Below are 12,476 nucleotides of genomic sequence, written 5' to 3' on the forward strand. Positions count from 1 at the left end.
AGGGTCGAATGCTGGGATGATGTTACGCTGCTGTGTTCCAGGTTTCATTTCCCAATAAAGGGAGATAATCTAACAACTGAAAAGATGATGGATAGTGAAAATAAGTAAGAATAATGCAAGTAAGTATGCACAGTAACTTAGTCAGAATACTACTGGAGATGCACAAAACTATTTACATGAGGCCAAAGTATCTGCTACCAATCTGAGTACAGAGGCATTAAGAGATCCAAAACGTGTAAAGCTGCGTAGAAAGTCTTCCACTACTAGATGTAACTAGTGTAGCTACGCGTGCTGCACTGCCTCCCATCTCTGCATAGGCATGCAGGTGTGAGTCCCGCGTTTAAAGGGTGATAAATGATGACTGCCACTAACAGCTTCAGTGACAGACAATAATTAGGCAATCAATACGAGTTCATCCGTTTCCTTTGCTTAAGAGACCCCCACAAGGAGAGAAAAAAGATTAAATAAGTAGCAAGATAAGTTATTATTACAGTGTATTAATCAGAGTTTCTGCTTAACCAAAAAGTTTATGTTCATTCTCTAAAAAAAATCCATCAAAAGTGCCAGACTGCAGACGAGCCTTCGCTTTCCTTCCTGAGATCTTTCGTGCACATTATCAAGTCCTACAAACCGGATCTTCATCAAAGTTTTCTTCAAAACAATAATAATAAAATGCTACAAAGTCCCAGTGTGTCAAGTCTGAGAGCAGACTTGAGAGCAGTTCTCCAAACATTATACAGCTAAAAGGAACCCATCACGCTTTGTGGTCACAGAGCCCCGTTGGAGACCTCTCTGCTGCCGCTGCTCTCAGCTGACTGACTGCGTGGATCCACAGGATTGTCATGGTGATTGTCTTTGATTTGTACCTGTCTGTTGTCGGGGTGACTCATTTTGACTCGTCCCCTCTCTTGATAACTGTCTATAATTGGCACCAATCCGTTTGCCATGCCTTGGTGGCTTATTTTGGTTAGTCTGTCGTCATGGTGCCTCGTTTTAAGTGGCGTCTGTCCGTCGTCTCTGTGACTGTTTCTCATTGGTGCAGGTCCGTTATCGTGCTGGCCTGTTCTGATAGGCACCGGTCCATTGTCTATGTGGCTAGATTTCACTGACACCAGCCTTTTGATCTGGTGTTTGTTGCAGACAGGGATCTTATTGGCCTGCAGAGAGCGGGTGTAACGTGAAAACCAGTCCCTCTCGAATGATGCCCGTAGCTGTTCCACCACCGTAGAGTTCCTGTCCTCACCCTCTGACTGACTGATCACCAGGCCGGCTCCTGCATTAAAGGTGAACTCATTCCCCACCCAGTCAAGGTTACCTGTCAGGACACAGAGGAAGAAACAAGTAAATGACCATAGTTCTATGTCAAAAATATCTTTTAGTGCAAAAAACAGTAATAGTGGATAAATATACTGAACGCTCTGTAAAGTTTTTTCAACTTCCAGGAAAGATCAATCTTTGGAAATACTTTGCTTTCTTACTGAGTTATATGATGAGAAGATCGATACTACTCTCATGTCCGTGTATTAAGTACAAGAGGAGCCAGGGGGTGATTAGCTTGGCTCAGCTAGGAAACAGCTAGCCTGTCTCTTTTCAAACTTCAAAAATATGAGTATCAGCACTTTCAAAGCACCAATTCTGTAAGCTTTTTCTTACAGTAATGTAAACACAGCAATCTGTGGTGTTGCAGGAGTTAAGTGTTGTAACTATGTCTTGGTGAAGAGCAGCTTTGCACGACATCCTGAAGTACTGGGCGGCAGTATAAACTTCTGATCATCAAGAAATATTTGCACCATGTTATTCCATCTAAAACTATAAACAGTCATTTTTGCTCTACTGTTTGTGCAAGGATTAGGCAAATGAAATAAATCACATTAAACATACTACAAGGAACTTTTAATTTGTTATGAAACAGTCTCAGTCTCTTTAATACTGATCCCTCTGTATGGTCTACAGAAGCAAAGATCTCCATTAGGGAGATGATTGGCTATTTCTAAATAATTAATATAGTTATTCTTCATGCCTGCCACTGTGGGATTCTGACTTATCCAGGTCAGATAAGTAATAAAATTAAAACATTTTTTTATGGCGGAGTGCTGAGGATTAATTGAGGGATCTGACAGCTGGAGGAAAGAAGCTGCTCTATAGTCAGGTGGTATACAGTACGACACTAAAACAGTTAAAAAGTTGACTTTGTTTGACCATCGTCATTTTGTCTTCAGCATCCAGCAGAATCATCCTTGTAGTTGCTTTAATTGAAAAATTGAAGGTTTCATAATGCTCATTTTAAGGCTAGTGGAGTGCTATTTGTTTAAATGTTTCCTTTAAGAACAAACAGCTGCAAACACGTTGTGGATATTGAGGCTGCGTACAGCCCCAGTTTGGAGTTATTCACTGGCAGGCTACTGGTTTGCAGCAACAAGTAAAGCTATCTGACCAGATATGAGGCAGAAAAGCTGGAGGACATTAGAGGGAAAATCGGAAAATATTTCTCCTTAAAATATGACAGTTTCACCCAAATCAGTGAATAAAATGAAAAGGCTGTGTCTTTGAACAAGTTAGAAAGTTCTTTTTGAACAAGTTATAAAGTTGTGTTTTGTACAATACTCCAGTTATTTTTTTATATATCCATAGCAGCATCATGAAAATTATTTATTAGTTGAAAAATTAGTAAATGCCCAGGATTGCAGGATGAGTCATCGACATTTTTTCACAAAAACTCTACGATACTGTGAAGAACACCAACAAAACTATTCATTATCTGGCCTGATACTGGTGTACGGATGAAATGGAGAAAAACTTAAGTGATAAACATTCATAAACATATATTTTGACTTCATGGGAACTTTGAAGTTATTTTTTTTTCTCATACTGTTTGTTGTTGCAGCACCTCTATTTGCCCCCTGACTGAACCCTCCATTTGAGTGCCTTTCTCTTTTAGCCCCCCTCCCAGAAAGCCCAGTCTTCTCTGATTGGTCATCTCTTACAGGCCTGCGCAGGTACCACCCGCTGTGCAAACATTTCAGAATAAAGGCTGAGTGCATTTCTCTGTGGATCGAGCGTTTTGATACTTTAACAGTATTTATGTTGCACCCAGACCTGCTTTATAAAAGACATAAATCTGACTTTCTCCAATATGGGTCCTTACACTTTTGAGGTGCTGGTAGTATTTTTGACCATTAGAGAGAGTCAGACTAGTTGTCTCCCCTGACTTCCAGTCTTCATCCTAAAATATGCAAATCTCCCCACGGCTCTTGCTTCTCTTAATGCACCCAAGAGTGGTATCGATCTCCTCATTACACTCTCTTAAAGAAGTTGCCGTACTTCCCGAAGATGCTGAACTTTAGCTGACTGAAAATGAGATCTGCAGGAAGTGAGCAGAAGCATATAGGACACAGTCATAAAGTGCGGTCGATGAGCTCACCTAAATAGATTGCTTTGTCTGTCACCATAAACCGGTTGTGGTTTATTCCCTGGAGACTGCCATCTCTCTGCACTCTGGGGTTGAAGAACTTCTACACACACACACACATGCAGAGAATGGTGCAGTGAGCATTGACAAAGTGTGTCTGTAGAGTTTAAAATAGTACATAGTGGCCTCGTACTTACAACTTCCAGTGAGCAGTTGGCCTGCTCCATGCACAGACTCCTCAGGGACCAGAGGAAGTTGAAACTAAGTGGCTCAGTCTTTTCCCAGCAACTTATCAGCAGACGAACTCGGACCTTCCTCAGGATCAGAGCCTCCCGGATAAGACCATCGATACGAGACCAGTACCTTGGCACGGATACAAACGCACACTCAAAAATGTGGGCACGCAGCCAGGCATACGAAGAGTTTAAGCACTTGAAACAAAGCAAGACATCCAAGCTTTTGATGATAAATGCCTGTCAACTCATATTCAAAGAAAGCAGCTCTGACAGTGTTTCTAACCTGTGAGCGTTCCGGCTCAGGAGGGGCAGGTAGTCGATGATGGAGATGTATATGAAGTGGCGTGCCTCCTGGATGACTCTGGAAATGGCTTCAAGATCATTGCTACGTTCTTTGGGGATGAAAACATCTGGGGAGGTCTGTCATCAGAGGAGAGACAATTAGCGTCATTATCGTTAGCATTGTTATCATCATAACAACAAACTGAGCTCTCATAATCGTAACTGTTACCCTAAATTACCATTAGTTTTCATTGTCTTACTTTGTTTTAGCCTTGAGGTGTTAAGTTCTAACTCCCTGCTGACAGTGTGAATGTTTAAGTATGAGTGTGTGCTTTGCGTGTGCATTTTTGTGTTGATGTTAATCTTGTAGAGACGGACAGCCTGAGCTAAATCAAAAGTTTTCTCCTGCAGGTAAGAGACATCACCATCACTCATGTCCAGGGAGATGACAGCACTGAAAGACACAGTGTCCTGCAGAGACACTCTGTATGAAAAATTTACTCTCCCACTGAGCTGTCACCTCCAGTGGAGCCGGGTGACACACTTGAGTCAGCGGTACACAATTTCATTCCCTCCCTCACTATTTAAAAAGTCTCCCTTGCTATTATCTTGAATATTTGATCTTGAAATTATATAACTGCGTCTGATAATAGACTTTTTTCACAGCAGACAATTTGACTTGTCATAGCAGGAAAAGCACAGGTGGAACGAGTTGACGTCATATGACGCTGAAACATGGTGGTTGAAAGTAAACGTTGGGTTGATGGGTAAGAAACATTTACCAAAGTCATGTATTGTATAGTTATTGTATCACTATCTTTGCTCTTCTTTGTCACTCAAATTCTGGAAGCTGCTGTCAACGTGTTGTTTAAATGCTTTTTGGTGTCCATGTTGCTCCCACGTTCCAACATGACGTACACGAGCACACCGAAGTCGGAAGAACAGCTTCCCAACTCGGGAAATGGGACCATGCGAGGAGCAAGGGAATGCAGCATTTGTCCAAAAAGAGTGTTTTCTAACTCTGAGCAGGGCATTTATGTTCCATACAGTGGCCTCAACCATTCACACAATAGAATAAAAATGTACTATATGCTTACAATCCCACAATGTAATTTTAGGAATGCAAAGATTTGAATTCAAGCCACTAGACCTCCAATGAGGCGAAATGATGATTCTCCATTTCCTGCCCCCATAGAGTAAACTATTGAATGTCTATCATATAGGGAATAGTGAATTTGCCAGTGAGCTCATGCACAATAGACATTTGTTACCGCAGACAGTTTAATTTGTGTTAACAGATAATGCACAGGTGAAGCAATATTTCATTAATGATGAAGAAAGAAGTCAGTTTAATTAGGTGTCCCAGTACGACATCTCAGTGGGCCATCATGCACAATACTAAAGCTCTGAAACTAGAGTTTATAATGTTATTAATTACACCTGTGCTTCTCCTGATTGAGATAAGTGCTTTGAGAAAGGACTGTTAGTCACTAAATTATAGACTTGAGGTAAATTGAACCAAACACTGAAGCTCACCTTGGACTGTATGCTATCATTCACATTTAATGGATTATGTAAGCCACCAATTAAATCTAATATCCTTTTCGGTGTAAGTAATTGAGGGCAGCTGAATGCTGCTATCTGGTTGATTATGCGTACTAGTAAAACTTTAGACCACAAATACTTAACATTGGTTGCATAGACAACAAACTAACATATGTCTCATGTTTTATGTGATTACTGTAACCTCAACAAGACTACAATATACTGTGTCACTTACAGAGATGAAGGCCTGAGCCTTTGAGCTGTTGATAGTGAGGTCCAGTGGTGAATCCTTGTTGAAGAGGGCAAAAAGGCGCTTGGACCAGAAGGAGGGGATGAAGTCTTTATACTGGAGCCCCCAGTAGAGGCTGAAAACTCTGTGGAGGTCCAGAGCCAGACAGCTGCAGTTGTACACCAACACACCCAGCTCCTTCCTCTGGAGGTCAAACACAATCTCTGTTAGATCACCCAAAGCAAGGAGGAAGCCAACATTTACATAAATAATTTTGTTGTTATCTTGAATGTTATTATCATTGCTCTAAAGATTTTCAGTAAAAAAGATGCTCGTCATCCCCACCAGTAATCTTAACCACATCACCTTCTTCCCCTCGTCAGGCCATATTGTCCACAAGTCTCATCCAATTACAGTCAGAAGAGAAGAAGAGGAATACACTACAGTGGCTCTTCTCTCTGTTCCCATTTTTTTCTTTTGCTCTCTCGCTGCATTTTCATTTCAAAGAGGCACTTCTCAAATTCAGGTTCTCAGCCTCTAAATTGCCTTTCTCTCTTTCAGTCCACACATTTATTCTCTCCCTGCAGTGTCCAGGACACATGAGCAGTAATCCTCAATACAGCTCAGATCTAACTTCAAACATTCTTATTCAACACCACTGAAAACATATCAGCATGCTCGCCAAAATCAACTAAAAATACAGTCCATAATTTGACTTCACCATGAAAAACTGAGAAAAACTAATAAAGATATTAGGCCAACAGCTAATACTGGATTGTGGATGTGAAATATTATGAATTTGAATTGAAAAGAATTGATGTCAGGATGCATAAAGAAATCTCTGGGGTTTCTAAAGATAGATGAAGCTGCCTAACAAAGGGGGTCTGCACTTTAATGAACTGTGCAAGAAGCTCAGCTTTGAAGAAGGAGATGAAAGAATGGCCACTCTCTATTTTTGGCTGCCGTCCCACCTTGAAAGCCCCGTCTATGACTTTTTGAAGCAGAAGACAAGGATGTAACTTGTGCGCAAACACTGTCTGTACCATTGTATTTTGATCGCGTTCATAACTTATAGATATACGCAGGTATGTGTAGTAGAGTGTGCCAGAAAATATATCAACCAAATCTTCTATTATATCTGGAAAATGCAACCTTTAGGGTACCTCTACACATCTATTTTGAGTAATTTTTCAGAGTAAAGGACTTATATAGTACCTCTGGTGATACTCATATCAAGTCTGTCTACATTTGCCAAATTAATTACCCTGTGGTCATGATATTACTGTAATTATTTTACCCTTTTGTATTAGAGGGCTGGGAACTTTAAATTATACTCTTTACATTAGAGTCTGAGCTAGAGGAGCATTATCAAAGCACTTTACTTTACATTAGGGGCTATGAATATATGAACTCAAATCCCCTCTCAATACAAAATGACAGTAGAGGGCGTAAATTAGCATAATTTGTGTTACAATGCAGATTCAGAATTTACAAAAATACGATCATGATGTTGCATTTTCTCAGACGCTTTCATGGGTGGTTATGCATATGTGTGTGTGTTTCTGTGTGCGCTGTGATGTGTGGTGGATTGTGGATACTGTGGCCAGTGATCTCCAGTCCATGCTGGCGCTGCCGATGTAGAAATGTCTCCTATCGACCACCCAGAAGGAGGAGAGGAGGTGGCCTTTGGTCAGAGCTGTCATGTTTATATAGTGGACCTCAGCGTCTAGAAATGGAGAGTGAGACAGAAACAGAGATTGAGCAAAAGACAAAAGGCTGCCATTAAAATGCATAAATAAAACATGATAGGAGGAGAGGCATAAAGGCAGATCTGGCAACAAACGGAAACTGAATCGATAAGTAAATGAAACACAAAGACAGATGAAATGAAAGATGGAAAGAGACGTAGAGATTAAAAGAATTAAGCGGGACAAATAGGGAGAGAGAATAAACAGACAGAGCTAAGCTGCAGCATGTTTGAGCACAGACACACTGAATGTATAATACAGTGAGAGTGAGAGCTGACAGTGTTTGTCGAGCGTGCTGAGCTCAGTCGAGTCGATGATCCCGCTGGAGATCTTCAGATTGACACCTCGAGCTTTCAGCCCCTGCAGCTTGGACAGCAGAGCCCGGCCCTGAGAGAAACACATCAAAATACCTCTGCTGTCACATGAAATCCACGCACTTTGTATTCAAACAAGATTCTTGTGTATCGCTTAGGTTGTCTTTAATATTGTGGCACCATGAGCAGCCATTTCTGTGTTGGTTTTGTGCTACATTTCCCTGAGGTCCTTTATCTGCAGCCGACTGTGATGTCTAGTGTTTCTTTGTTGTTTTGATCAAGTATTCATATTTGCAGGTGACATTTTTCTGCGTTTGTGCCGTCATGACAGCTACCACAGGTCATTCAAGTACCCAATCACAAACTTCCAACAACAAATAAAAATAGAAACCTAAAAAGTATGTGCATGATGAGTGACAGAACATTTGTAGTCACAGTGAGGCCTTTGTTTTGATCCAAAGGCTTTCCAGTTTTTCTGTTTTTCACCAAACTAAAATAGCTGATAATGAACAAAATATGCGACTCTTCATGAAGTCCTCTGAAGAAGTAAGTAAAGGTAAAACCCCTCATCATCCCTTACTGATTCCTCTTAAATGCATACAAATTGCAAATAAGATGGAGATGGGGAGGTTAGAGAAAGATTGAGACATTTGTGATGTGAGTTTGCTATGTGAGTGAGTATGAAGTGGGCTTCATATCACCATTTAAGAAGACTAGTTACTGAGACTTGTAAGAGTGACAACACCCGCAGTGCATTTCTGCTACAAGAGCATCTGCCCCTCATGTAACTTTGCAGTGTGTTAAATTTTCCAGTCCAGCCTCTCTCCTGATGAGGTGTCTATTATGGCAGCTGTTTGCCGAGATTGCTACAGGCTGAGAGGCCATTAGCTCCTCTCTGCCCCGAGGCCTCTGGAAGGAGATATTACAGTCCAATCAACAGCAACAGGCTTTTATTAGTCCTGACATACAACTGTGTGTGTGTGTGTGTGTGTGTGTGTGTGTGTGTGTGTGTGTGTATGTATCCAAAATGAACAGCTCGCTTCAAGCAGCTTGAAAACCGGTCCGGACTAGTATTTTATCACCAAGATCAGTTGGAGGTATTTATTCTGGTGATCATTTTGGCTTTCCACTTGCATATCACTGTCATTTGTCTTCTCTGTCTTCTGTCTTTTCAAGATATACTGTAAATATGAGATGTGGTAGCTGTGCAGTGCTTAGTGACAAAATTCAAACAAACTTCTGCACAGTCAACTCTCTCTTGGCTTGCTCCGGTTGTACCTGTCTGGCAGCGGGCTGGAAGCTTGATTCATAATCGGAGGAGTTGAGGAGCCAAAGCGGGGAAACAATCTCCACGGCCCGGTTAGCTCGGTCCAGTAAGTTGTACCACCCCTCTGAGAGCGGGACGTGGGATGTGCCGTTGTCTAAGAAGGAGATGTCTTCTGGGATGTTCTCCACAAGCACTACGCTGTGGGGAGTAATGAGAGAAAGACTGAGTGAATAAGAAACATAATGAAAATCTTTAGGTCGAGCCATGCAGAAGAAACTAATGTGACGTTCATATTATTTCACAAAGCAATTATCTGTTCGCAGAGTTGCAGAATTATTACGAGCTTATATCCCGTCTACTGTGACAAATGAGCTAACAGCACCCTTCTTCCTCTTTCTCTGGATTGTTAGCTTAATGAGAGTTATCAAGATTTCTGGACCAGAAAGACTCCATCAGGCATCATTAGATCTTGTACAGGTTTTCCTGTGGCAGGGGCTGAGAATAATTGAATCTACTGTGTCTGACATACAGTGGATGTGCACAGTTGTCAGCAAAGCAGATTCAATTACACCTGGTCAGGGAAAAGTGACTCATTTTGAATGTATTCTTGTTGGTTGCTCATATACACTACTCCCTACGGTATCACATGGTGCATTTTAATGTAATCATCAGCAGTCTGGAGTAAAATACTGTGGTTGCAGCATATAATAAAAGGCAAAACCAATCTACTGTATGTCAGAAACAGTAGATTGCATGGAGAACAGCAGAGCCGCATCCTTGAGATTATCTGCTTAGGATTCAGTGCAGTCAGGTTATTCTCTTTATCATAAAGCTGTAACACCATTCTGAAAGTTAAACGATGGGGAAAATGTTCTCAGCGGTTGTTCTTTTGCATTATAATGTTTTGTAAATATCACTTTGACTTCACTGCCAGGGTTTGATGTCAATTTATCTGGTTAACCATGGCCCTATGCTCTCCCTAATGTATCTCCAGTTCCTGTTTTACCCCCACCAGGATGCCTGAAAATGACAGGGGCATTAGCTCTGGAGGCAACAGATTGAATTAGCCGTGGCAGGCAGCCCCAGATCTGCAGCCGCACAGAACCAGGCTATTACCGAGCTCCAATGCTCGCCACATTCTCCCTGTATCTGGCTTCTACATCGATTTCTGCCAACTGGATTTTATGGGAGAAATATAAAGGAGGGGGGTTGTGAGGATGCATTCAGTGAGGGGGAACAGCTTAAATTTAAATTTTGTGGCACCTCCAGGGTTGATTTAGTCCGTGGATAAAATGCTGTCCAAGACACAGAACCATTTCTGTATGAAAATATACTCAATTCCATGTGAGGGAATGCATCGTATAAGAAATGTTATGGTAAATAGACTTTATTTTGTAGGCTTGATAGATAGAACATGGAGTAAAACAATGCCTTGTATGACAAACAACCTGCTCTGTGCTCATGACTAAGTCATCGTAAAAGTGTGAATGCTAGGAGTGAAATGTGAAATTGTGTCTTTAAACCACTGGAATCTTATTAAATGTGACATTTTAATCCAATCAACACTTGCACAATAATTAGTATTATCAGTGCAGACATTTACAGGATGTCATCACGACTGAAAGTGCTGTTAAATTTGGTTACAATAAGTCACTCACATGCTGCAAACCTGATAAAACTCGTCATGAAGTAACTGGTTTATTTCGGCTCTTGATAATAATGCACTAGAGTACGTCAGCCTTAACAGAAATTGACTGGGGACTATTGTATTTGCTTGCATTAGATTGTGTGTTCCTTGTGTGTTATTCTGTCCACGCCTCTATAAATGGTCTTTTCGTATTTCCTTTGCACAGTGATTGAGCTAATCCTAGCTGACATTGTGCGAGAGGTGAGGTACGGTTCAACTGGCTGCCAGATCATCACATGGCTGACACATGGAGATAAAAACAACCATTCACGTTCACGTTCACGCTGACAAGCAATTTAGAGTCACAAATTAACCTGCACGTCTTTGGATTGCGGGATGAAGCCAGAGCACCTGCAGGAAACCCACACAGAGATGGGGACAACATGCAACCTGTTTTTTTTTTCTTCAAATTTCTCAGGTGGACTCCCTGGTCAGGACTCTGTAGTACCAAATGGATCTTAGCACTCGGACCAGTTAGAGCGCAGGGTCAGCCAAGGTGTGACAGCTCGGGGTCCTGCGAGTGCTCGCCTCAAGGGCACACTGGAGAGAGCATGTGCTGCAGGTGATAATGTACTGGCATCACATCGAGAGGCCAGTTGCCAGCACGCTCTGTGAAAATGTATTCCTGGCTAAAGTTAAGCTATGTCAGGTTTTGGATAGTGGCCAACAGTCAAGCTGTAGGACTCCCTCCCTCTCACCGTCTGTGATCACAACATACTGATTTCTCCTCATGGAAATGACAATCAATATTCAGTGGATATTCTTTTGTCAGTCAAAGAGTTGAGTACTGAATACTCTGCCCAGTCAGCAGAAAAAAATGTTAGCAGCTAACGTTTCTGCAGACCACTGATACGTTCACATTTGTAGAGTCCTTTGTTGAAGCGAGATCGATCCCAAGTGGTCACTCAAGATGCCTTTTGTGATTGGATCACCAAAGACACATGTTAATACCAGGGATAAACAGCCTAATATTTTATATTAATGCAGTGCAGTGAGGATACTCTCTGCCGTGAGTTTGCATCACACTTCTTTGTAACAATTGATGGTTTTCATGATGCCTCGTTTCCTCGTTTTAGGGGATGCTGCAGCACCCTCAGCATCCCTATTATGATCGTCCTTGGACAAGGAACCACAGGATTTCAACAATTTTCCACTTGATATTTTGAAGGAGACTTCAGGACATCTCCAGCCATGTTTGTGGCAACAAAACCAGGTATCTTAAGCCAAAACATGATCTTTTCCTAAGCCTATCCAAGTGGTTTTTGTGCCTAAACCTAACCGGAGCATAAACACAGCGTTGCCACAACACAAAACTGAAAACTGAACCTGAAGAAACATGAGGTTTCAACATATCCGTGGTTTGCAGAAACCTACATTGCCACCATTTATTCTCACGATTGGGTTTGAATGCTGAGTGAGTGAAATGAAGAGTGTAAACAATAGCAAGCTGTGATGAGATCACAGAGAAGATTAACGTTTACATCACACAGTGTACAGGCTTCTTCTTTGTTCCGAAAAGACAGCAAAAACTAGGACAGCTACAGTACACACTTCACAATGAGGAAAAACAAGGATGGATGGACAAACGGGAAGAGGAGGGGAGGTAATCTTATTCTGAAAGAAATGCTCTCAGTCCGCTCTAATGGCTGTGATGTATGATGAATGATGATTCTGAACGCTTTAAACAGCCAGACAGGCTTTGGTATTAAACGTGGCGGAAGCAGGGAGGCAGTCGTTTCTGCCTGCAAGGACTTCATCG

General features: G+C 41.6%; 1 protein-coding gene across 1 annotated transcript in view; it reads right to left on the bottom strand.

The window, feature by feature from the left end:
• Positions 1-767: 767 nt before the first annotated feature.
• Positions 768-12,476, bottom strand: part of LOC141009810 (inactive phospholipase D5-like) — a 60,193-nt gene continuing 48,484 nt past the window's right edge. Inside the window, exons 3-10 of the mRNA XM_073482523.1 lie at positions 9,042-9,228; positions 7,728-7,836; positions 7,300-7,427; positions 5,708-5,905; positions 3,929-4,065; positions 3,607-3,772; positions 3,422-3,512; positions 768-1,315 (exon numbers count right to left, since the gene is read on the bottom strand). Of these exons, the coding sequence (XP_073338624.1) occupies positions 768-1,315; positions 3,422-3,512; positions 3,607-3,772; positions 3,929-4,065; positions 5,708-5,905; positions 7,300-7,427; positions 7,728-7,836; positions 9,042-9,228 (1,564 nt within the window). The remainder of the gene's footprint in view (positions 1,316-3,421; positions 3,513-3,606; positions 3,773-3,928; positions 4,066-5,707; positions 5,906-7,299; positions 7,428-7,727; positions 7,837-9,041; positions 9,229-12,476) is intronic.

Source organism: Pagrus major, chromosome 15, assembly GCF_040436345.1.
Source record: "Pagrus major chromosome 15, Pma_NU_1.0".
NCBI lineage: Eukaryota > Metazoa > Chordata > Actinopteri > Spariformes > Sparidae > Pagrus > Pagrus major.